Raw genomic sequence first — 24,141 nt, 5'->3', positions numbered from 1 at the left:
ATAAATGCAAAAATTGTGGGCATAGATTGGTAGATGGTTGTTACTCTGTTACATAAAAAAGCTGTTCGGATTCGTTCTGTATGAAATTTGGTAGGCATACCTATAGATTATTGTCTAACATAGGCTTCGAATTCATAAGCGACGTTAGTCAGCTTGTCGTTTACGATAGGTTCTCGGTTTTCGATACTCTGTTCCACTTTTAACAAAAAAAAATTATTTGAATAAAGCTTTTCAGATAGTTTTACATAACAACTGTGTACTCAAAGTGACGTATTATTCGTTCTCGTATACAAAATATACCGAATTAATCATGAAACCAAACATAAGCTACTATTATTACTTAGCTATACATGAAGAACATTTCTGTTGATAACTTTTGCTTAATCCATCTATACATTACAAACCTTATAAGCAAAACATCTAAATCAAACTCAGCAGCATTCATCACATAAAAATTAATATAACACTTTGTTTGACTGACCGGTTGGCTTGGTTGATAGTGGCCCTGCCTTCCAAGCCAGAGGTCGTGGGTTCGATTCCCACCCGGGGCAAATATTTGTGTGATGAACATAGATGTTTGCTCTGTGTCTGGGTGTTAATTATCTATTTATGTATTTATTTAAAATTATATATGTATGTTTATCAGCTATCTGGTTTCCATAACACAAACGAAAGCTTAGTATGGGATCAGATCGTGCCGTGTGTGAAAATTGTCCTGAAATATTTATTTATTTATTTTATTTTGTTCGCAGACATTCCGCCACGGCTTCCCGTTCTCCCCCACGGCACTGGCATGGGACCCGATACAGAAGCTGCTCGCCATTGGAGACAAGACAGGCAACCTCAGGATGTATCCTTTTCAAATGCACTAGCTTTACCTTGTTGTTTCGCTCGTACAACTGAAGAGTGATAAAATATTAGATTTGAAGATTTTTGCTGAAGTTTTATGTAGGTTTTATATACATATAAATAAAATATAGTATAGCAATTAGCAGTATATTTTTGTTAGCAATGGAAAACTGAATATAAAGCTGAATTATAGGTAGATTTTTTCAACTACTAGTTTAGCATAGGTACATTATACATACCTTAATTCGAGAGTATCGCAGTGACAATTTTAATAAATACATATAATAATATGTAAGTGACTTATTTTTTTTAAGAAAAAGAACGTTTGCTTATTAAAAGATAACATATTAAGTATATGTATTATAATATACAATTTCTATATTACAACTTCATCAAAGTTCCAAGGATAATTAATATAAATATACCGTAATTTGAACAAGAAGCAAGTTTGTACGATGTTATAAAGTTTACGACGCAGGCTGCTCCCACAGTTAAGGCTTAATCTTTGATGTAATTATAAGCCTACTAGATTTCCGCCCGCGTCCTCGCCCGCGTTTTCAAAGGAAAACCCGCATACTTCTCGTTCCCGTGGGATTTCCGGGATAAAACCTATCCTATGTGTTAATCCAAGTTACCCTCTATATGTGTGCTAAATTTCCTTGTAATCGGTTCAGTAGTATTTGCATGAAAGAGTAACAAACACACACACTTCCTCACAAACTTTCGCATCTATAATATTAGTAGGAAGGATATCAAGGAACAAACTAGCTATATACGTTTCATAATTTAACTACCAAGCTTTCCTTGTTTTTGCTTCAATATATCATCTATCTATACTTTAATATACTTTAATTTAATTTAGTTTCATAATATTATAAAGCTGAAGAGTTTTTTGTTTGTTTGAACGCTTTAATCTCAGAAAGTACTGGTCCGATTTGGAAAACTAGCTGTGCTCCGCGGTTTTACCCGCAGTGCTCCGCTCCTGTTGTTCTTAGCGTGATTATATAGATAGCCTATAGCCTTCCTCGATAAATGGGCTGTCTAACACCGAAAGAATTTTTCAAATCCGACCAGTAGTTCCCGAGATTAGCGCGTTCAAACAAACAAACTTTTCAGCTTTATAATATTAGTATAGATTATTCCGGTGTTAGATAGCCCAGTAATAGTAAAACCGCGGGGCACAGCTAGCAGTAGATAATATAAAAGAAGGGAGACACCTACGTCAAAAACAAAAACAAAAACAAATTACCTAATGTTGATAAGAATAATAACAAACGGTAAACAACCGCTGATAACGTTCATTATTCTGACCTCCAACTTTGTTTCACTTTTTGTTGTCAACTGGATTTAATTGTGTAGAGTTTTTATCTCGGATATTCGAATAATATTACAATGTTGCAAGTGACTTTCATCACATATTATGATATGTATGTATGATTTTTAAATAAATGAATAGTATTTTATGTAACCTTTTTTGTGTTGTTTCAAGCTTAAAGAGTGGCATATAACAAAAAATCCTGAACGTTTCCATCGAAGTTAACTTATAAGAAAACACAGACAAGCCTTAATTGAGCTTACTGTGGGACTAGGTCGATTTGTGTAATAATGTCCTATAATAACAGACACCTAGTCGTAACTGTTTTTGGTTGGGTTTAGAACTTTCTTCACAAGATAATGTTAAAATATGTGCCTAATAAAAGTTGGAACGAACTTTTTCACGTACGTAAGCCATTCATACCTACAAAATAGACAAGAATCATGCCGAACTCATAAAATTGCATTTCATAGGAACTATAAACGAAATTTATTATAATTACTGCCATGGGAAATCGAACCCAGAACTTCTCAGCAATAAAGAGTTAACCACTGTACCATAGAGGCAGTTTAAAACAATATTTTTAATTACAATTGCAATTAGTGATAAAGTGAAATATTGCTGTCCTATGACCCGCGTATCGAGTATTTTATAAGTATACTTGTTATTCTGAGGTGTTGTCAACTGAGGAACTTTCCTCATCGCAAGGTTAGTCAACTTTTTTATCAATACAAGAAGCTCGCCCCGGCTTCGCCTTAGTTTTACTGATAAGATGTTATGTAAGGAAATTAATTTTAATAAATAAGTTGGTAAACATTTTGTGTAAATATTTGCTACTTAGTATAATTTAAGGATTTTTTTTTTATTGTAATGCAGCTATAGTTTATCTTTACGCGCAAACTTTGCCTGTGTATAATTCTACTGGATTATGAATCCTCGTAAATTGCAGGAATAAGGGAATTTCCCTGAAAAAGATGAGTAGACGTGAAATAAAATCTCAAACGGAACTTAGTAATAGAAATGAAATAAAATGATAATTTATTTAGTTTTTATAATAAATTTCACATACGCACAATTCGCCAACAAATTGGCAGACAAATATTTATATTATGTTTACTTAATTTTATAATTTGAACAGTCTTTACGTAAATTAGTAAACAATATATCGTTTACAAATGTAAATGTTTGATCATTTTACATTAACATAATATCACAGTTATTATTATTATAGATATAAATTCAAGTACAGCAATATTACAATTTTAATTATTAGGTACAATTTGATTATTACAATATAACGTTATTATGTTTATTCCTAACGTTATTATTTTCTCCATTACAAAAGTACATTTATCGTTTCGGTAATTATAATCAAAAATATTCGTATAAGCAATAGAGACAGTGATTGATCAGCCACGATTTTAATTTTTTGTGCCAAAAAATTTATTTTGGCAGGTCCCTTATATGCTTTGGTATAATATGGTTAAATATCCTTATACACATCACACTGGCATTCTTTTGGTAGAGTGCTGAACGGCAGTTAGGCATCATTAGGCCATTCTCCCATTACGATACGTACAGGAAATTTAAGTATCCTGCAAGTCCTCGGAGATAAGTAGCCGCGGAGTACCTATCTCACATACATTTATATCTCGCGAACTACGCTACCGGTACAATGTATGAGATATTCCGCGGCGACTAGTCTCCGAGACTTGCAGGATACTTGAATCGCCTGTGCGTATCGCAATGGGAGAATGGCCTGACGTGTCTCTTAGTGTCTCTAAGGCGATCCTCACACTGCCCCGCATCACGCTGCATGTTGCATGTCGAAGCACCTACGCGCGTTCCTGCCGGAGTGTAGATCTGAATCATCGTGCGGGTTTTTTGCGCACTCACGCGCGTAGGTGCGTTTGTAGATTCACGCACGGCGGCTCTCATTTATTCGCCGTTCTCTGTGGTGGTCGTACAATACTGAGCATCACGACGCGCGACACTGCGGGTTCGGTGTGCCATACCTTGCGTCTCGCCCCGCACCTACGCGCGGGGATGCATGTTTCTCCGCGTGAATGCGCGTGATCCGCATGTACGCGCGTGGTTGCATTTTCAGTGTGTTGGACTGTGCGTGTTTTCTATACAAACGGAGATACTTACAAGTAACGTTAAACACGCAGTCACGCAACATGCAGCGTGGTGCGTGGCAGTGTGATAATCGCCTTAGTCCCAATCTAGAGTTATCTTTCATGTTTTTAAAAAGTTCACCGTGTTTTTTGACAAATAAACATATTTACTTGTTAACATTATAAAAACAAACACGATAACAACAGACACATTTATATAAAATAACAAAGTATGTTATAATATTGAAATAACCTTTCAAGGAAAAAAACATAGGAATAATCCACAGAGCAGGCGACGTCGGGTCTCCATCTATATTTAGCTGCGACAGCGTCCACTTACCATTTTTCTCCCTTTCAATTATAATCATTTCACTTGTTAATTCTGAAATCTTTTTTTAATATTCATGACGATTTGCGAGGAAATTTAGGTGAAAAATGTTGGACTAGTCTTTTGAGATTACATCGCCTTTCATTAGAAATTTGTTGAAGCTGTACAGAATATTAAATGTAATTGTGTATTAAAAATATTCTTATACTTGTAGACTATAATTTATAGGAATAAAGACCTGTGTCCCTGCAGTAGAACAAAATAGGCTGATGATGACAACTGACCCAGTTTTAAATATGTTTCAAATACAGACCCAAGATACTACTCAATTATAATCGTAATTACGTGAAAACTAAGACGATACATCTTGACTTGAGACGTAATTTCATTATCTTGGAATATTTGAGTACACCAATGGGTAGCGTAATGTAATCTTGTACTTGGAAATGAAACTATAACTCGCGTAATCCAATAATTTTCTGCTAAACTAACACTAAATCAATTTAATACCCATCAGAATTTATATTAATACTTGATGTGGTTAGATTGAATTCCAGCTTTATGATGGAATATGTTAATTACGTAGTTATGATTAAATTTTGCTATGAACTTATTATAATTGAAATACTTAAGTGCGTCATGTAGGCATAATCATACAAATAAACAAACCCAATCAGATAAATAATGTTGTGTGGTTTTATGAAACCACGGTAAAAGTGAAACTGTTCGAACGGTTCCGAACACTGCTTTGTGTAGCGCATGTCGCGTGACGGTCGGCTGCCGAGTAGATACCTACTCGGCAGCCGCGATACGTACGCGACATGCGCTACACAGACCAAAAAGTTTGAGACGATGTAATAAAAGTTTCACTTTAATAAAACAATCTTCGTAATAACCATACTAATATTATAAATGCTAAAGTAACTCTGTCTGCTACGCTAACGCTTTCTTGCTTAAACCTCTCAACCGATTTTAATGAAAATTGGCACAGACAATCTTTAGACCCTGAGAAAGAACATAGGTGATAGGCTACCTTTTATCAAAATAACACGCGGGCGAAGCCGCCGGCGGAAGCTAGTCAGATAAATAAAACAAACTACTTCGTTACTATAGAAAGATATTGTACCTAACTAAAACATTCTTTACAATCCATTCTTATTATTATTCTCAGTTCAAAGAAGCGTTCAGAAATTTGAAAGCAACTCCAAAAAACAGCCATTAATTTATGCTTTCAAATAAAATCAAATTAGTCATAATCCCAAAGTACAATTTCGAATTAATCGCTGAAATAATTTATCTCTCGACGCAAATTAATCGCTTTGACGCCGAATAAAAAAAACCTTATTAATTATTCTATCGGCCGCCATTTTGTTGATCGAACGAGAAAATGTCTCTCCGGTATTAAATTGAGATTTTAATAAATCTTTAATGAGACTGCTTTTAATGAAAAGCCAAATAAGTTTATTGTTGTATTGAAATGTCGTCAGAAAGGCTTATTGGACGAAATAATGAATTTGATTGTCATTTTGTGTTTTTGAGAACGTTTGTGTTTATATCTACTGTTGTTTTTATAACATGTGATATTGTTAGCTTTCTTTATTCCACTGATCAATGTGATGTGAAAATATATGAACTTAAAATATTTGCATCAATGATAATTTCCATTCCATAAGAATATACATATTTACATTATGATGAAAATTACGTTAAATTTTCATTGAATTCAATTTAATGAATATCTACGTAATAAAATGAAATTGTGATTCAAGCACAGTTATTGTATTACTTGTAATTAATGCAATTCATATTTATTTTCCTACCCCTGTAATTTCTATCATATAATTATTAAAATATATACCTAATAACGTATAGGCGGGTAAAAGCTAGCCGCATAACGTCACACGTTTCCGTTTATTCCATCTTATCGTTTCGCCGGAAACACAATGGCGTCCCTTTATTGTGACGTAAAAGCGCACTTGTTTCAAAACTCCATTAAAACATTAAAATGTTTCGCAGAACGTTCCCGGCCCATTCACATAGCAACGAAATGGCGGCGCTTCCGGTACATTTAAGGCTTCGCCGGAAGCAGCTATCTCCGCTCCACTTTCCGTCGCACTAAATTAGTGTGGACTACTTCATACTGGCTTCTCGCCAACAATCGAATATGCCATTATTTGTTATGTCTTTGAATCCCGCGTCCCCGAGTGGGATATGGGGCAGATGCATTTCACATTCTTACTGTTCAATTTTCTTTACGGCCAATCTTACAGACGCCGTGATTCATCGTTTACAATTTTTGACTTACAGTTCAAGCTTAATTTAATTATTAGATATAATGAATTAATGAGCTTAATTTATTACGTCAAAAACCATTTTTATTGTAGACGTTAATTGTCTAAGACTCTGTATTTAATATTGATGAAAATATATTCTACTTACGACTGACGATGAATTTTAATTTCCAATTTCTACAAAATTATTATAACTGAACAAAAAATATCAGTGTTTTGTCACTATCACTATTTATAAGATAATCGTATAAAATACAACAGATACTCCAAGGTTTCCATTCAAAACCAAACGTTCAATTAAATGTTAATACTTGGATACTATCTCAATTAATATTGTGAATTATTAAGTCACCCCTAACTGCCGTAATCTCGCTTCGACCACTAACCATAATGAGATCGAAACATTAAGATAACGAGAACCTTATGATTTATCACAGCTATTAGAAACTTAGCAAATTCAACAAATTTGGAAAAGTACACTTTATCGCAAAAAATTAAAGAAAATGTATCAGGAAATGAGAAAGTTGTTATTTTCTGTTTGGACGCTAAAATGACCGATCCGCTTTTGATTAATTAATGTTATGTTGGAATAAAGGACTTTTTGAAAGAAATGTGTTGTGTTACTTTTTAATATAATATAGGAATAGGCTACGAATTGAAAATCTCTGTATTTCCTAAGAACATCGCGTCGGGTTTGAAATTTGAAGTACCCACGAGCGAATGAAGTCGCATTTCGAAAGTTCTACAAATCCTTTAACACCAAATAAGGAAATACTCTACCGTGAACATACATTCACAAATAGCAAGAAACGGCTAAACACAGAAGCTCACACTCAAGCACGTTCCAGACGGAGTCGAGTCGCACTTTGTCATTTGATATGTTTAGTTACGTCTTTTTGGTTACATTATCTTATTCCTATAGTATGGTAAAGGATATTGTTTTTTTTAGGTATATTTGTTGTGTATGGCTGTATCGTGTAGTATTGTCATACTTTTGTTAAGGAGATTCTATATAATAATGAAGTATCCATTTGTTATGAGTGTGTTATCTCCAGATTTGAATCGTTTTATATACATACTAGCGGTCCGCCCCGGCTTCGCCCGTGGTACCTACATGTTTAAACTATCGTATCTCTCAAGTTGGATCGAACTACACATGGTGTGCGAATTTTATTATAATCGGTTTAGTGGTTTAGGACTCCATTGAGGACAAACATTGTGACACGAGATTTATATATATTACGATTATTAGTTTAACAAAAACATATAAATACACAAGTATCAAATAAAACATAGATATTCTTCGCTTAGATAATAGTTACCTGTAGATTATATAACTTCGAAAAGCGGTGGTTTCAAAAACCGTAAAACGCGATTGGTATATCGTTTAATATTTTTTTCCTATGTTATGTCTCGCACATGCCACATCATAATCTCATTTTTTAGTTGAAAACAGACGGGACATGCATCCTTCCCATCTCCTCTCCCATCCTTCAATAACAATGCGGCATAAAGCGAACTAGGTTAATATCCTATAATATACACAGACAATGTGGTTTATATGATAGCTGTTATCACCATGATAATGTTTTATGCATGACTCTAAATAATGTCGCTGAGAGCTTTTACGACCTCTTTACGGTATTTGATGGCATTCGAACGTCTTCAGTGTAAAATTTTAATGATTTAAACATTAATTTTCACTTCTTGAATGATGAAATGCTTGTAGGTTGTGGAACTGATAAATTTTATAACTGTTTTAACTACCTGCATGAATATTATAATATGGAATCATAAAATATAGAGTCGTATTTACGAATTAGATATAGGTTATAAAAACAATCTAATTAGTAATTGGGTCGTTATAATTTGCCTTTTCATCTGTCTTTCATCGGTCGAGCTTATATTACTTTAATTCGCACATTTATTAGCTAGCTTTCCGCCCGCGGCTCCGCACGCATTTTTAAAGAAAACCCCGTATAGTTCCCGTTCCCGTGAGATTTCCGGGATAAAACTTATCCTATGTGTTAATCCAAGTTACCCTCTATATGTGTGCTAAATTTCATTGTAATCGGTTCAGTAGTATTTAAGTGAAAGAGTAACAAACATACACATACACATCCATTCTCACAAACTTTCGCATTTATAATATTAGTAGGACAAACCGCCGACTTCTCATCGCAAACCAAAAAGTTTCCAGCGTTCAGTAAACAAAACATTCATTATTAATATTAAACATTAGCTTTAAGTTCAGAAACATTCAGACAGTTCAGCTCGAACACTGAACCTTCAGTAAAGTTTGATGACGGTTAATAACATCCGTTGTTTTATTTCAGGACCATTCCTATTTCATATATATGCAAATTAGAGAATAAATTAGCTTGTACAAAATATGTTAACCAGGGTTTTGTGCGCATTACATTCTGTTTGCTAAATACATACGCTTACAAGTATGAATATTGTAATGTGTTATTGAAACTGGCTTTAGACTTTACCTTTGTTTGTACTTTGTGTGACAGTTTTGTTGGTGTTTACAAACAAACAAACAAAAATATTTTATTGTGCACCATCAAATAAAAATTACAAAAGTAAAAATATGTATAAAAGAAATAATTTCAAAAGTTTAATAATTTCAAATATACATACATAGTTACATCTCCTTCAAGCTTTGTTATGCCGATTTTCAGGATTCTATCTACTTACTTAAATCTCAGTGACAAACGTACATTATAAATTAGGTACATTTGTCATCAGCAAATACAACCAAATTATTAAGTTTATATTTTTTACACTTTTAATAGAGTAAGCGAGACCAAGTGAATCCTTTACAAGGGAAATATATACATTATAAATACATGCAAAGTGGGGTCGCTCTCATAAATTCGTGTTCATAATAATGAGGAAGCCTTCAACTTCTAATTTAATTTAACTCTGCTTCTGTATTAATCAGCATATTTTAAAATGTACGTAATAGCAGTGGCCATATTGGGAAAAAGTTAAGCAGGACCTACAGTAAGTATATGTATTCTTTTAAAAAACTTTTTAGGGAGTTAATTTTTATACGTTTTAATGACGTTTTGACGATTTTTTCGAGATGTTATATGAACCACTTCGACCATTGAAACATTAAAATATAAAAATACTAAATGGATCACGTTTAAAAATTCGTTATAATGCTCAGGTTCCTGAAAAACAGTTTACAACTATATTAGGAGCCTGGGTCATTAAATTTTTGTAAGATATAATGGTGCAAATAAATGATTTATTATTATTAATGCGTTTTTAATTTTTTTAACCTATCACTTCTTATTCATAAGTATAGACGCGAAATAATAACAGAATTTTGATACCGTATGTAGAAGTAAATTAGATTACATCCTGGTTGAAAATACCCAAATCTTCGAAGGAATAAGAAATAAAAGGTTTTGGCACTTTGCCAGAAATCTGGAAAAATGTATATCGAAACAGCTGTCACACACCTGCCTCATACCCCACTCGGGGGCAAGGGACACATGCTCCTCAAGTGTATATAATCGTAATATTTTATATCTTCGTAGAGATAACATTACCGTTACTTATTTATACCACACGTGTGTCTCGAGCACTCAGAGATAATGTGACTTCCTGTGGTAATGATATTATCTAAATCGGATCAGTGGTTCCCAAGTTTGATCGGATGTTTCAAGTATAAGCTCGTGATCTAATAATATATTATGACAGTTATGTTAGAAACCCATATATTGTAGCCCCATTAGTAAATATTTACTACATTTTGTAACTATGTACATACGTATTAAAAATAAAGTCTCCTCCAACGAATTAAAGACCTTTACAGACTTACAAGATAATTTATTTATTCTTTATACAACCCAACCTTTCGAACGCTAAATATTTGCATTTAATATTCGCGTTAAATCAAATACAACACTCCATATCCTTTATCTCTGCACAAAATATTCCCCACAACAAAATACACATCCTGTATATCAAAGGCAATTTACCCAAAACGGATGATCGCAAAGATGTGTTCGGTTTGCAAGCAAACGCTATCACAGGCGACCACTAATCACATCTATTTGCCCGACCATTCTCTGTTTGCCCTTTGAGACGAGCGTCGTTGGGAATACGATGAAATTGTGGCACGGACCACTTGGCAATAAATAATACAGGGTGTTTGCACATACATTTTTTAGAATTATTTACACATATACATTAAAGAATTTGGAAAATTGCGAAATGTTATTGGATTAAATTAGACTAAAGTAGGTATTTATTTCTTATCATCATACCAATTTTAAAAGAGATCTTTATTCCGTAGTAGTATCAAAATATAATTAATTTTGATTTTATAGAATTGTCTCTATGGTACATGGTACAAAGATCTATGTCCATTCATGTATCTAAGTTTACTTTTGATCGTCATAAAAGAAGACTGTAAGTTGTCTCAATATATTGACTCTCCAATCAAACTCCTATTTCTCCATTATTTTGTTTCTATCTTTATTCTCAAAATCCAATAAGTCCTGAACAGCACGCAGTCTAGGCGGGCCCGGCGTGGACGCTCACGTGCGCCACGACAACGGCGAGGTGGTGCTGCACGCCAAGTTCCTGGTGAATGACGGCGGGCTGGTCACCGCCACGGCTGACGACCAACTGCATCTGTGGACCTTCCGCCAGAAGCCGCCGCAGCGCGTGCAGTCGCTCAAGTTTCAGAGGGAACGGTGAGAATATAAGGCTACATTATATTACTATTATCTATTAGATTATGTTATTACATGACTATTATTGTTAATCGACAGAATATGATACGAAGGTACCTTTTTTGGTAACGGATAGGAAATCTTCTGAAGTTACTCTGTCTTTTAGAATATAATACCTACAGAGCGTCATAAGAATATGGTTAGAAAATAGTCATAAAAATCTTTGTAGGTAGATTATATAGATAGAGATAGGTAGATAGAGGTAGATAGATAGGTAGATAGAAGTTAAAACTCATTCTACAAATTATTTAAGATCATGTAATAATATCAAAAAAAAAACGCGAGAACATTTCTCCAGCTTGGACTACAGATTTTTTTCATAAAAAGGCGCGCTAGCCACATATACGAACATACATTTAAAAAAGCACAGATCTTATTGCACAGATAATACAAGCGCGTGGATCACAGTTCCCGCAGGAGGTAGTCACAACGGGGTTTAGCGTTTAATTAATTCCGCAGGTAAACGCACCCCGCCGACCCCGTCGTTTGTCATTCCCCTAATTACCCGGGTTTAATCGGGCGCAATTGATTGCGTTTCGGATTTATCTTCATATTTTGCATTTGATGCTTTAATTTAGATGTACAATCCGGTTTGTGCGATATCGGTACGTACTTACCGTTTGTCAACGGCTTAATTTTGATCACAATTTTGGCGGGATTATTTTGAAGCTTTTTGTCCTACTTTCATCATATTATACTTGTACATTTATTTGATTAGAAATATTTTAATAGTATGTAAGATTGGATAGTTCTACTAATATTTTAAGCAGAAATATGCAATGCAACTTCTCGAGACTCTGGGATAGGTATCGTGCATCCCATACGGTCTAACACTAAATGATATATTGCTACGATTTAGCTAAATTTAATTAAAATATCATCAATACCAATTTATACTATACTAGCTTACCGCCCGCGGCTTCGCCTACTTTGTCTAAAACCTAATAAATTATATACTAAAACCTTCCTCTTGAATCACTCTATCTATTAAAAAAAACCGCATCAAAATCCGTTGCGTAGTTTTAAAGATTTAAGCAAAGGTACAAAGGGACATAGGGATAGAGAAAGCGACTTTGTTTTATACTATGTAGTGATATGTTCTGTAAATTATTAGTAAAATTCAATATTCATACAATGTTATAGTTGGAAGTGTTAACTTGTCATAAACAGCGCAATTGCAATCAGTTTAGGTTGACATTCTCAAACTATTGAAGCTAAATTCAAAGCAATATTTGCACCATACACCCTAAAGCGCTGAAAACTTTGAGCATAAATTCGATAAAGGCGCTCAAAAGCGCTGCAGCGATCGATCTTGTTAGATATTGACTCTATTCATAGTTCATACTGAATGGGCAAACATATTTTAATATATTTTAATTTATGCTAAATCTATCATATTCATATACATAAATGTTTTTTTCTGGTCAAAACCATTATGTCTAATGTTTTAGCACTTGCATTATATTTTCTAAATAGTTTATTTGAAATTTTAAATCTTAATAAATAAGGCAAACAAAGTTTAAATTCTTATGTGTTGGTATGACTCGGACATATCGTATTATCTATATTTCCATACTAATTTTATTTCCTAATTAATTGTTTCAATTTGTAATACATTAAAGATTCATGAATTTTGATGCGACTAACGGATTGACGAATTGGATTGATTAAATCTAAGATAGTCCCTGTTGATTTGAGTTTTAATTATTAACAATGTTGGAATTAAATCATTTTCATTTTCAATTCGCCAAAACGAAAAATTATTTTGATTATGAAGCTTTCTATTAGGAAGCTTTCTTGTAGAGGTTAAGTTGAATCTATGAAATATTATTTAACTTCAATAATAAATTGTTATTTATTAAATTATTACCGATAAAATAATCATTAAGATATCGATTCATCTTCATAGTAATTCGATTAAACGAAATTAATATCACAACGTACAATGAATACGTAATCTGTAATATCCGATACGTTTCTGTAATTATTCATGAAGAATACATATTGAACAAGAGGCTTAATTAAACTGACGTAACGTATGAATCCCTTTTTACTTATTACGTGCATTTCAACAAAACGATATTTTAATCTTCTTCATTATACATTGCCAATATTTAAATGAAACAACGCAACTTTGGGGGCGTCCATAAATTACGTAATTAGTCAAATCTCATTTAACCTTACGTTGAGGACAGGGGGTGTCTCGGTAAATATCAGGCAAGTTTTCAAAAAATAAAAATAAAAACATCTCACGTAATTTATGGACGCCCCCTTTGTAATTCAAAAGCTTTTTATCTGCAATGAATGTTAAACTCATTTCTCTTCGTATTTTCTCTTTAGCGGATTATCTTGAAGCACTTAAAAGTTTGTCAATATACCTTGAGAAGTAAAATGTTTAATAAGAGCCGTTATCCTCGATAGCTTTTTCATTAACGGCGTGTTTATGAGAGTTTATGGCGAGTGGAGAGACGAGATGTCGGCCGTTAACTTGCCTCGTGGCGTATTGGTTGATGTTATTTCATGACAAATTGACGGGAATATGTATTTTTGATAGGTTTATTTTATTTTATGTGATTATAACTTTAGGTTAGCCTAGCCTGCATTTTAATAACATCTTATGCGATATGTAGGCACCTTTAATTAGGAAATACATTACAAGCTTTAAAATTCTTTAAAGCATAATGAAGTCTATGAAATAATTTTACATGCTTAACGGCGCGTTTTTTTTTTAATTTAAAAAATAGAAAAGAAACATATAACATACCATATAGGTATTTTTGATATTCATAATACTATATAATACTAGTGGTCCGCCCCGACTTCGCCCGTGATACCTACATGTTTAAACTATCCTATCTCTCAAGTTGGATCGAACTGCACATGGTGTGCGAATTTTATTATAATCGGTTAAGTAGTTTAGGAGTCCATTGATGACAAACATTGTGACACGAGATTTATATACATATACATATTAAGATTACTCAGTTAATTGTCATAATCGTAATGTGCCCCGCCCGCTAGAGGACATAATTGATAAGAACTTATTGTCATTGAATTATCGCAAAAATTATCAAAATGCACCGGCGTAACAATGTTGCGTTAATGTTTGTAAACAGAGATTAATGCTGCACTTAATGTTATTATTCGGTTATGTAAAACAAAAATTAAATAGTTGCATATATAAAATGGGTTATAAAACGACTAACCGGTTGGCGTGGTTGGTAGTGGCCCTGCCTTCCAAGCCAGAGGTCGTGGGTTCGATTCCCAACGGGGCAAATATTTGTGTGATGAACATAGATGTTTGCTCTGTGTCTGGGTGTTAATTATCTATATTATGTATTTATTTAAAATTATATACATATGTTTATCAGCCATCTGGTTTCCATAACACAAGCGAAAGCTTAGTATGGGATCAGATCGTGCCGTATGTAAAAATTGTCCTGAAATACTTATTTATTTATAAAATAATAATTACTATGGATGTGAATTAATTTATTTAGCACATGCGCGTGTGTTGCACATCTCCTATATGTATTATATTATTATTATATATATTAAATTAAAATTAAAATTTAATTATTATCTGTTAATTTTGTTCATATTGTCACCAATATTACGCTTCGATTGAATTTCACAGCAACGCCAGGTATTCGGTATATTATCTAAAATCCACGATTAATATGCAGTGTAACAATAGCGCCCCTCCCTCCCTGGGAGGGGGGAGTAAATCAATTCCCCACCCCTATTTGCATACAACGTGAACACCCTTGTTGTCACCGCACTTGATGGAAGCGTACAAAGCATTATTTGTAGAGCGAGTACATTGGATTTGAGGGATTAGCCGCTTGCCGTGGTTTGGCTTGGATTCGTATGTACACAAAGACTAAAGTATTTTGTATAACTTTTGTGTATTTATGAATGGATATCTAGTATTTTAAAAGTGAAACTGAATCGGAATGTCGTTTCTGTCGCAAAGAATTTATGGTTAAAAGTGAAAGCAATTTGATGGTTATTCTGATAAATTATTGTATACATTTTTATGTGGCAATTTTGGTATACGTTTATTAGTCAATTTGCAGTATTCAGTAGACATTTAAAATTTTTATAATATCAAAAATATTTACGAATAATAAACGAAAACCATTTTCATGAACTCCAACCCTTGAATAAAAGAAATCTACATCAGTATTTCTTCCGTATAACGTATTCTTATGTGCAAACAAACAAACAAACTTGTCTATAAAGTATGTCGTGACACAATATTTAAGCTTACATGTTCAATGTACTGTCGAAACACAGAGCTTATTGGAAAAAGGATTGTTGAAAATTAAATCTCTTCGTACGTTGAGTTTTCTGGAAGTTTTTAAAAGAACGAAAATCTCTTGAATTGTTTAGTGGATGTGGCGTCTCCGTTCGAATACTTAGGTACTATGTATTACTTACATCTAGTTTATTTTTGGTTTAGACATTTCCTTTATTAGCTACAATAATCCAGGTTCACACAAATGTAGAGATTGGTAAAACATGAAAGTTAATTTTTTGGTGCAGAATTTTCTGCTATAAGTACATATTAAGATATTTTAATTAGACTATTGCAAAGATATAAACCGTACTTACTGTTAACTAAGTGTAAGTATGTATGTATACTGTTTTGAAAACCAAGGCGTGATTTGGAAATAATTTCAAAAGCGCTCTCTTCATTATAATATAATTATTACGCTAAAAAAAGAATTTTGTTAAAACACCAAAGCAGTCCTTTTTTTAAATAACACATGTTATGTCGAAATCAATGTACTGGGGTTAGAATAATAAAATAAAACATATGAAACAGGCGTGTACACGTAGAGGAAAATGGCGCGAAACCCGCCGACACGAAATAAACATGAAAATCGTAAAATTTTACAAGGACTCGCGTACTGAATACTCATTCTTTTAATTGGTCGTACTGTGGATATTGTTATTTGTTTACTATTTGAAATATTTGAGGGTGAACTTTGAAGTCGTTGATGTTTTTTTGTTTCATTTTTCATACAGTAAAGTTGTCGGCACGTAACTTGGCCACTTTTTAACGTAGTGGGGGAAGCTTGCGCATATAAAAATGTACTAAAACTTGATGCGCAAACCACGCTCCTTTTTTGCCAAGAAGTTTGCCGGGCGCTAAAGAATAAAATTATTTAGTTTTATAATGGCATGCTTCTAAAGTTTCAAGTATTTATAATCAAACTCAAACAGAAAAAACTATAAAATAAAATAATCACAATGAAATAATAACCACTATGTAGGTATAACATTACAAAAATTTAGGTTTCTTTAATTCATTCCTACCCTAAATATTTTAAAGTATTGTTGCAAAAGCAAAGACAATAAAACGCAACAATGACCATAAACAAAAGTTTCTCGATGTTTAATCTATACAATCTGTGGAACAAAAGCGCGGTTCAACAAAATTATTTACTTTGAAACGTCAATTAATGCACAGCACTTTAGAAAAAAAAGCCTTTGCAAATTTTTCGCTTTAGAAGAGTCAAAAGGTCGCTGTACTGACGCAAATTGCTTCTATTATGTCGTGTGCGGGATCTGAAATTGAAAATTATTTTCCGGGAAAATTTTGCGCGTGTAATTTCATTAAAAATCCGATTTAAAAGGCTCTTCCGTGTAACGATTGACACGTTTGTATGGAAATATGAAATGTGTACATTTTTTATTTATCGTTCATTTGAATGCGATTGAATGGCGTTGATTAACGCTTGAAAGTATTCACAGATTTGGTATTTATTGACGATAATTTTGCACGCCTCATAAGCGAAGCGTTGACTGGCGTTGAGGTGGGTACTACTGTCACTTCGCGCAAAACATCTGATTTTTCAAACTTAAAATGTCTTTATGTATCATACATTGCACTTGTAAGATAATACATACACACACATATTAAGAAAAAACACTATTTTTAACGTTCATGATATTTTTGATGTCATTTTTGTTATTTAAACTAGTTAAAAAACAGTTTAAAAAAGTTCTGTCTTGGACGTCCGTGTGTCTGTATGTGCGGATCCTTTTTCTTGTTAACACGATAGCGACCGAAATACTTTACTAATCGAGTCTTTTTTTTTCTCTTACGCTTGAGTATGCTCAGGAATAGAACCCTTTCATTTTTCAGGGTCTGATTCGATGTGGTTTAATTGTTATTAAATAAACAAAAATAATAATTAATAAATATTTATTAAAAAAAAATTATGAGGCGTGCACTTTTGGATTTTCCAAATTATTTATGATTACACTCGATTTGCACTTTTTTTTTAATTATTCCTATACATTCAATGTCTTGCTACAAAGTTTTTATGAACAGTGCTAAATTAGCTCTAGTAGAATGGATAAAAACTCGTGTATTAAGTTTTACATTTTGTGCTGATGGTAAAATGTATCGAAAAAAACCCTAAATGTATATAAAAGTTAAGTAACTAGGATAGGTAATACAGTAAAAGCCGTATCCATCATGTCGAGTTTGCTAGACAGATGAGCCCGACCAAAACATTTTTAGAAGCATTTTATAGTCTGTTTATCACCATACTTTTAAAGATCCAATGCTCCATCTATTATGTATTTATAATCTGAGAAAGCTATAATTCTACGCAGCGATTATTGTATAGCTATATTTTATTCCAGTATTTTTACAATACTTGTAAAAGATAAAAAATAAATTAAAGTCAAATGCGTAGTTATTTTTTTATTCAATGTTTTATCCAAATCTGTATTACATGAAGTCGGTTAAAAATCTAATATATTATGTACTAGCTGTGCCCGCGACTTCGTCCGCGTGGAATAGTGACTGCATAGTAGTTACTACTTAACACACAATTATTGAGTAAACAGTAAACACGTCTTGAAACACGTACTATCATATACAACTAAATTATAAGTACTTACACATTATTATAAAGTTAAGAAATAAAATAAATAATAACACAAAAGAACTGTTCGTAAAATTTATTACTAAACTGGGCTATAAAACTTAGGTACAGAAGAGTTCAAAATTTCCAGGATGTGGTTATTCTCTCGCTCCCATATTCCTTCTACTTTCACAGACTTTCAACTTTTCCCTTTCACCCCTAGTAAATGGCAGAACCGATTTTGATCTAAATTCTAAACCATGTCTAATCATACCTATATATTATGTACATGTCATATCCTTTCGTTTGGTACTCCATTTGGATTATACAGTATCCCCACTATCACCCCAAGGTGCCCTATATGTAATAAACAGATTAACCAATTTTGATAAAACATGACTAATTGTAATTCACACGTCATTTGATATGCCGCTTGATTATATTATTTGACCACATTCGATTATTCATTCCCACTTTTACCGCTATAAATCAATAAATGGATGAACCGATTTTGATTGAATTTGCCTCATCATACTTCTCACGTCAGGTCATGCCCTTTCATTTGATATGCCACTTGGGTATATTATTTGACAACTTTTATTCCCACTTTTATACCTATATCCAATAAATGGATGAACCAATTTTGATAAAATATGTCTTATTGTACTTTACACGTCATGTCTTTCATTAGATAAGTCACTTGAGTATATTTGATAAAATTTATTTATTTATTCCCACTTTTACCCCTATATCAAATAAATGGATGAACCGATTTTGATAACATTGGACTACTTAATTGTTTCTGACAGGTCGTCTTTTTTCATTTGATATATCACTTGGGTATAACAGACAGCATTCGTTTTTCTCATTCCCACTTTTGCCCTACATATAATTATTGGATGAACCGATTTTGATTAAATATGCCTCATTATACTTCTCACGTCAGGTCATGCCCTTTCATTTGATATGCCACTTGGGTATATTCGACAACTTTTATTCCCACTTTTATACCTACATATTATATCCAATAAATGGATGAACCAATTTTGATAAAATATTATGTCTTATTGTACTTTACACGTCATGTCTTTCATTAGATACGTCACTTGAGTATATTTGATAAAATTTATTTATTTATTCCCACTTTAACCCCTATATCAAATAAATTGATGAACCGATTTTGATATAATTTGACTTGTTGTTTCTGACAGGTCGTCTTTTTTCATTTGATATATCACTTGGGTATAACAGACAACATTCGTTTTTTTCATTCCCACTTTTACCCCTCTATATAATAAATGGATGAACCGATTTTGATTAAATACCTATGCCTCATTATACTTCTGACGTCAGGTCATGCCCTTTCATTTGATATGCCACTTAGGTATATTTGACAACTTTTATTGCCACTTTTATCCAATAAATGGATGAACCAATTTTGATAAAATATGTCTTATTGTACTTTACACGTCATGTCTTTCATTAGATACGTCACTTGAGTATATTTGATAAAATTCATTTATTTATTCCCACTTTTACCCCTATATCAAATAAATGGATGAACCGATTTTGATAAAATTTGACTAATTGTTTCTGACATGTCGTCTATTTTCATTTGATATATCACTTGGGTATAACCTACATTAACAACCTACATTAACAACTAACATTCGTTTTTTTCATTCCCACTTACCCCTATATAATAAACAACTAATGTAACAAAAAAACGCATCTAATTCGTGTTACCCGTTAGCGAGCTACGGTGGCACAGACAGACATGTAAACACACATAGCGGACATAACACCCCTCTTTTTGCGACGGGGGTTAAGAATATAATTACTACGACATAATTTCAAAGACCTTTTATTTAGAAAATTTACCTAGAAGTAACCATAATGCTATTTGTGCAGGTTTTAGACTTATGAGCAAAAATCTAAATAAAGGTCCTTTGACCCCCCCCTACTACCCCCTCAGCATAACCACCCCCCCTCACGCTTGGGGACTTTCGATATGATCATCTGGACATGTCAAGGAATAACTTTAGCGTATAATTTACGTAATAAAGTAAATCATGTATAGAATGCCTTAGCAAATGTTCGCTGTGATTACTTAAATGGTCATAACTTTTTTATTTATGAACCGATTGACATGAAATAAACACTAAATGTTAAATGAAGCTTACCACAATATATTAGTGAAAACCGCATCTAAATCGGATAAGCCGTTTCTGAGATTAGCGTGTTCAAACATACAGACAAACAGACAAACCGACAAACAGACAAACAGACAAAAATTTTTTTAACAACAGTTTTGGGTTTGGGATCGATTTAGTAATAACCCCTGCTAATTTTTTTTTACATATTTTCATTGTACAGACACCACTTTTCTAGAATTTTATTATATGTATTGATATATACATATACAGGCATGTGGAGGGAACACTCATAATTTAAACGAATACGGCCTACGTATTTAATAGAGTTTATGACAAATACACAGTGTTGGCAGTAAAGTACTAATAGTTATTATTATGATATTTAACTGATGGCAGTAACGGTTAACTGTAGTTTTTATCTGTTTTGTTATTAATGTACACGCGATTTAACTATTACCAGCCGTGGTGGTTGGTGGTGATATGGACTATTTCACTTTATTTAATTTATTATCTGTGAACGTTTAGGTCGTTAAGTTTTTACTGACTAGGCCGCATTCAGAAAGAAAGCTGAAAACTTATATGCGCTTACCGGCGCGGTCAATAATACTAAAACTAATGAAATGGAATAAATTAGTTTTAACTGGTTCTTATATAAATGTTATGTTTGCTATTTATAATAATCTAAGTTATCAAATCCGATAAAGTTGAAACTACATCAAAACTTACTTCAAAGGCGAACATTAATTTTATACTAAATATTGGTTCGAAAAGTTTATAAGGACAAACAGAAAACTCGTATAGCAACAGATATTTACCCTAATTTCCATGTTCATAGTAATTAACCATTTAAATACCTGTATACAAATACAAATATAAATGTTAAACCAGGAAATAATCTACATACTTACATATAAGTTCTGTAAATTTTGTGTAATAGAGCAACAAATATCTTCACATTGATTCATGCAAGAATTCTGCGATGACACGTATAAAAATACAAGTAAATATTAAGGCTTCCTTAAATCAAAATCTGTTGAAAATATAATATTTTATCTCCCGTTGTAACGTTTAATTAAACAAATTGTGCAGTCGATTGGACAATCTTTTGTTATCAGAATAACATTACCATATAAATGCTAATCGATGAGCTAACAGTGAAGAAAGGCAACTTCCATATCGATTTCCCGAGAATTCATTAGATAACAGATGATACAAAGATTGTAGATTCTTTGTTTATCTTTATCCTTTCTTTGAAGATTATCCCGTAAAAACTGATATCCGATGCTGTATCTGCTCATAATTATAAATTTAAAAACGGAATACACAGGTTATTCGATTTGTGTACAAATATGATACAACTTGTTTATTGAAATTGAAAGTAAGGACGGTGATTAGACACGTCATTCCGTTAAATGAATAAAAAAATTTACTTTTTGTGAGGGACTCTATATCTTCTTATATTTAAAAATGAATCGCAAAATGTGTTGGTAAGCGCATAACTCGAGAACGGCTGAACCGATTTCGATAATTCTTTTTTTATTATATTCCTTGAAGTACGAGGATGGTTCTTATGTAGAGAAAACGTAAACATGTACCACGGGCGAAGCCGGGGCGGACCGCTAGTTGAAAGATAAATTTATATAGAAATTTTGTACCTGTCTAAAAAATTAATCTGTAAATATATTATCTATAAACCTCAAGTCTCTCGCTGAATATTACCTATAAAGTAAGCTATAGGCTATAAATATCTTAGGCATCTTATCTAGGGAACCGTCTAGCTTTAAATTGGGTCTACACGAAGGACTTATAAAATATGGACTATAATACTGTATTTATAGCTTATTATTCCGACCTTTGAGATATTTTTGAACAAGTTTTATGATGTATTTTGATATAAAAGTGGTCTTAAAATTTGTAGTATGAGAATTTCTGAATAATAGATAAAATATATAGTTATTTGAAGCGGGTGCTATATCGTGTAGAACTGATGGCTCTTGAAGACTTTTTTTGAATTCTTACAAAGCAACATAACATTTTCATGTTCATACATAGAAATAACAGGAAATTTGAATGAAAACAATTATTAAATCCGTTCGTAGTTAGTTTCATTAACTAATATTGTACCCGTAATAGAGCGTGTGTGCCGAGCACACAATATGTCAAAAGTGAAACTTCTTTGGCAAGATTCAAAGATACCAAAATCGTCGCCTTACTCCATGACGTGATGGTATTGCCATGACGCGACCTTGAAATTTTATTTAAACGCGACTAAAGAAGTTTCACTTCAAAAATTAAAGTTTTTACGCCTAACTTATGATTAACCATAACGCACACTAAATAATGTTCGTTCCATCCACAGGATAACAAGCCTGCACCTGCCGTTACAATCAAAATGGATCCACGTGGGCACGGAGCGCGGGAACGTGCACGTGGTCAACATAGAAACCTTCGCGCTCAGCGGCTACGTCATCAATTGGAACAAGGCGATTGAAGTGTGAGTACTCTAATCTAAACAAAATATATATATTTTTTGACAAATTTCACACACGGCACGATCTAATCCCATACTAAGCTTTCGCTTGTGTTATGGAAACCTGGCTCATAAATATACATATATAATTTAAACAATTACTTATGTATAGAAAATTAACTAACACCCAGACACAGAGCAAACATCTAGGTATGTTCATCACACAAATATTTGCCATGGGCGGGAGTCGAACCCACGACCTCTGACTTGGAAGGCAGGTTCTCTACCAACCAAGCCAACCGGTCAGTCGTCGTATTGTGTAGAATATTGTCTAACGGTCCATTTAGACAACACGAGCGAATTCTCATTCTAACCCCACAATTTCAAATTCTCTTAATGTAAACAGGCGTAGAGCATTCTTTCGTTGTTCTTTGTGCGTTCGAAAAGATTCTATGCAATGTTCTAATACTGAAAAATACTGAATACGAGTTTTCGTTTACAGAATGCTCTTGCTCTAGCTCTATGTTCGTTTGGTCTAAATGCATCGTTATGTGTCTTTTAAAATTATTTCTTAAATTTATTTATTTCTTTCTTTCTTATTTTATTGCTCTTTGCAGTTTTATTAGCAGGTACTGTAAAATATGAAGTTTATTATTATTAAATTCCCATAAACTGTCATTGATTTCACACTTAACAGTCACAATCAAAGAAACGTTAATTGCGTGAATATCAATTGAAATTCATTGTATCGATACAATATATCTGAATCTTTGATATAATGTTCCCTTGTTGCTAATTAATCACTTCGTAGAAACGGTATTGAACGAAAACTATTCAATTAACGGCTAATCAAAGGCTCTGATTGCCATTTATTATTTCATGTAACAAATTCCATTGCAAATGTTAGAGAATTACATGTACATAATCGGGTAAGCCATGTCAAAGAGAGCTCGACTCAGTTACGACAC

The 24,141-nt window shown here is 33.0% G+C and overlaps 1 protein-coding gene across 3 annotated transcripts in view; it reads left to right on the top strand.

Moving 5' to 3' along the window:
* Nucleotides 1–24,141, top strand: part of Tomosyn (syntaxin-binding protein tomosyn) — a 209,088-nt gene that overhangs the window by 144,365 nt on the left and 40,582 nt on the right. For all 3 annotated transcript variants that reach the window (XM_089703397.1, XM_089703399.1, XM_089703398.1), the window contains exons 2-4: nucleotides 753–850; nucleotides 11,439–11,621; nucleotides 23,063–23,197. In XM_089703397.1, the coding sequence (XP_089559523.1) occupies nucleotides 753–850; nucleotides 11,439–11,621; nucleotides 23,063–23,197 (416 nt within the window). The remainder of the gene's footprint in view (nucleotides 1–752; nucleotides 851–11,438; nucleotides 11,622–23,062; nucleotides 23,198–24,141) is intronic.

The sequence above is a fragment of the Colias philodice genome, chromosome 14, assembly GCF_061535455.1.
Source record: "Colias philodice isolate Cphi_HAF_F1 chromosome 14, ilColPhil1 Martin Lab GWU primary, whole genome shotgun sequence".
Classification (NCBI taxonomy): Eukaryota; Metazoa; Arthropoda; class Insecta; order Lepidoptera; family Pieridae; genus Colias; species Colias philodice.
This window is presented reverse-complemented; position numbering and strand designations above follow the sequence as displayed.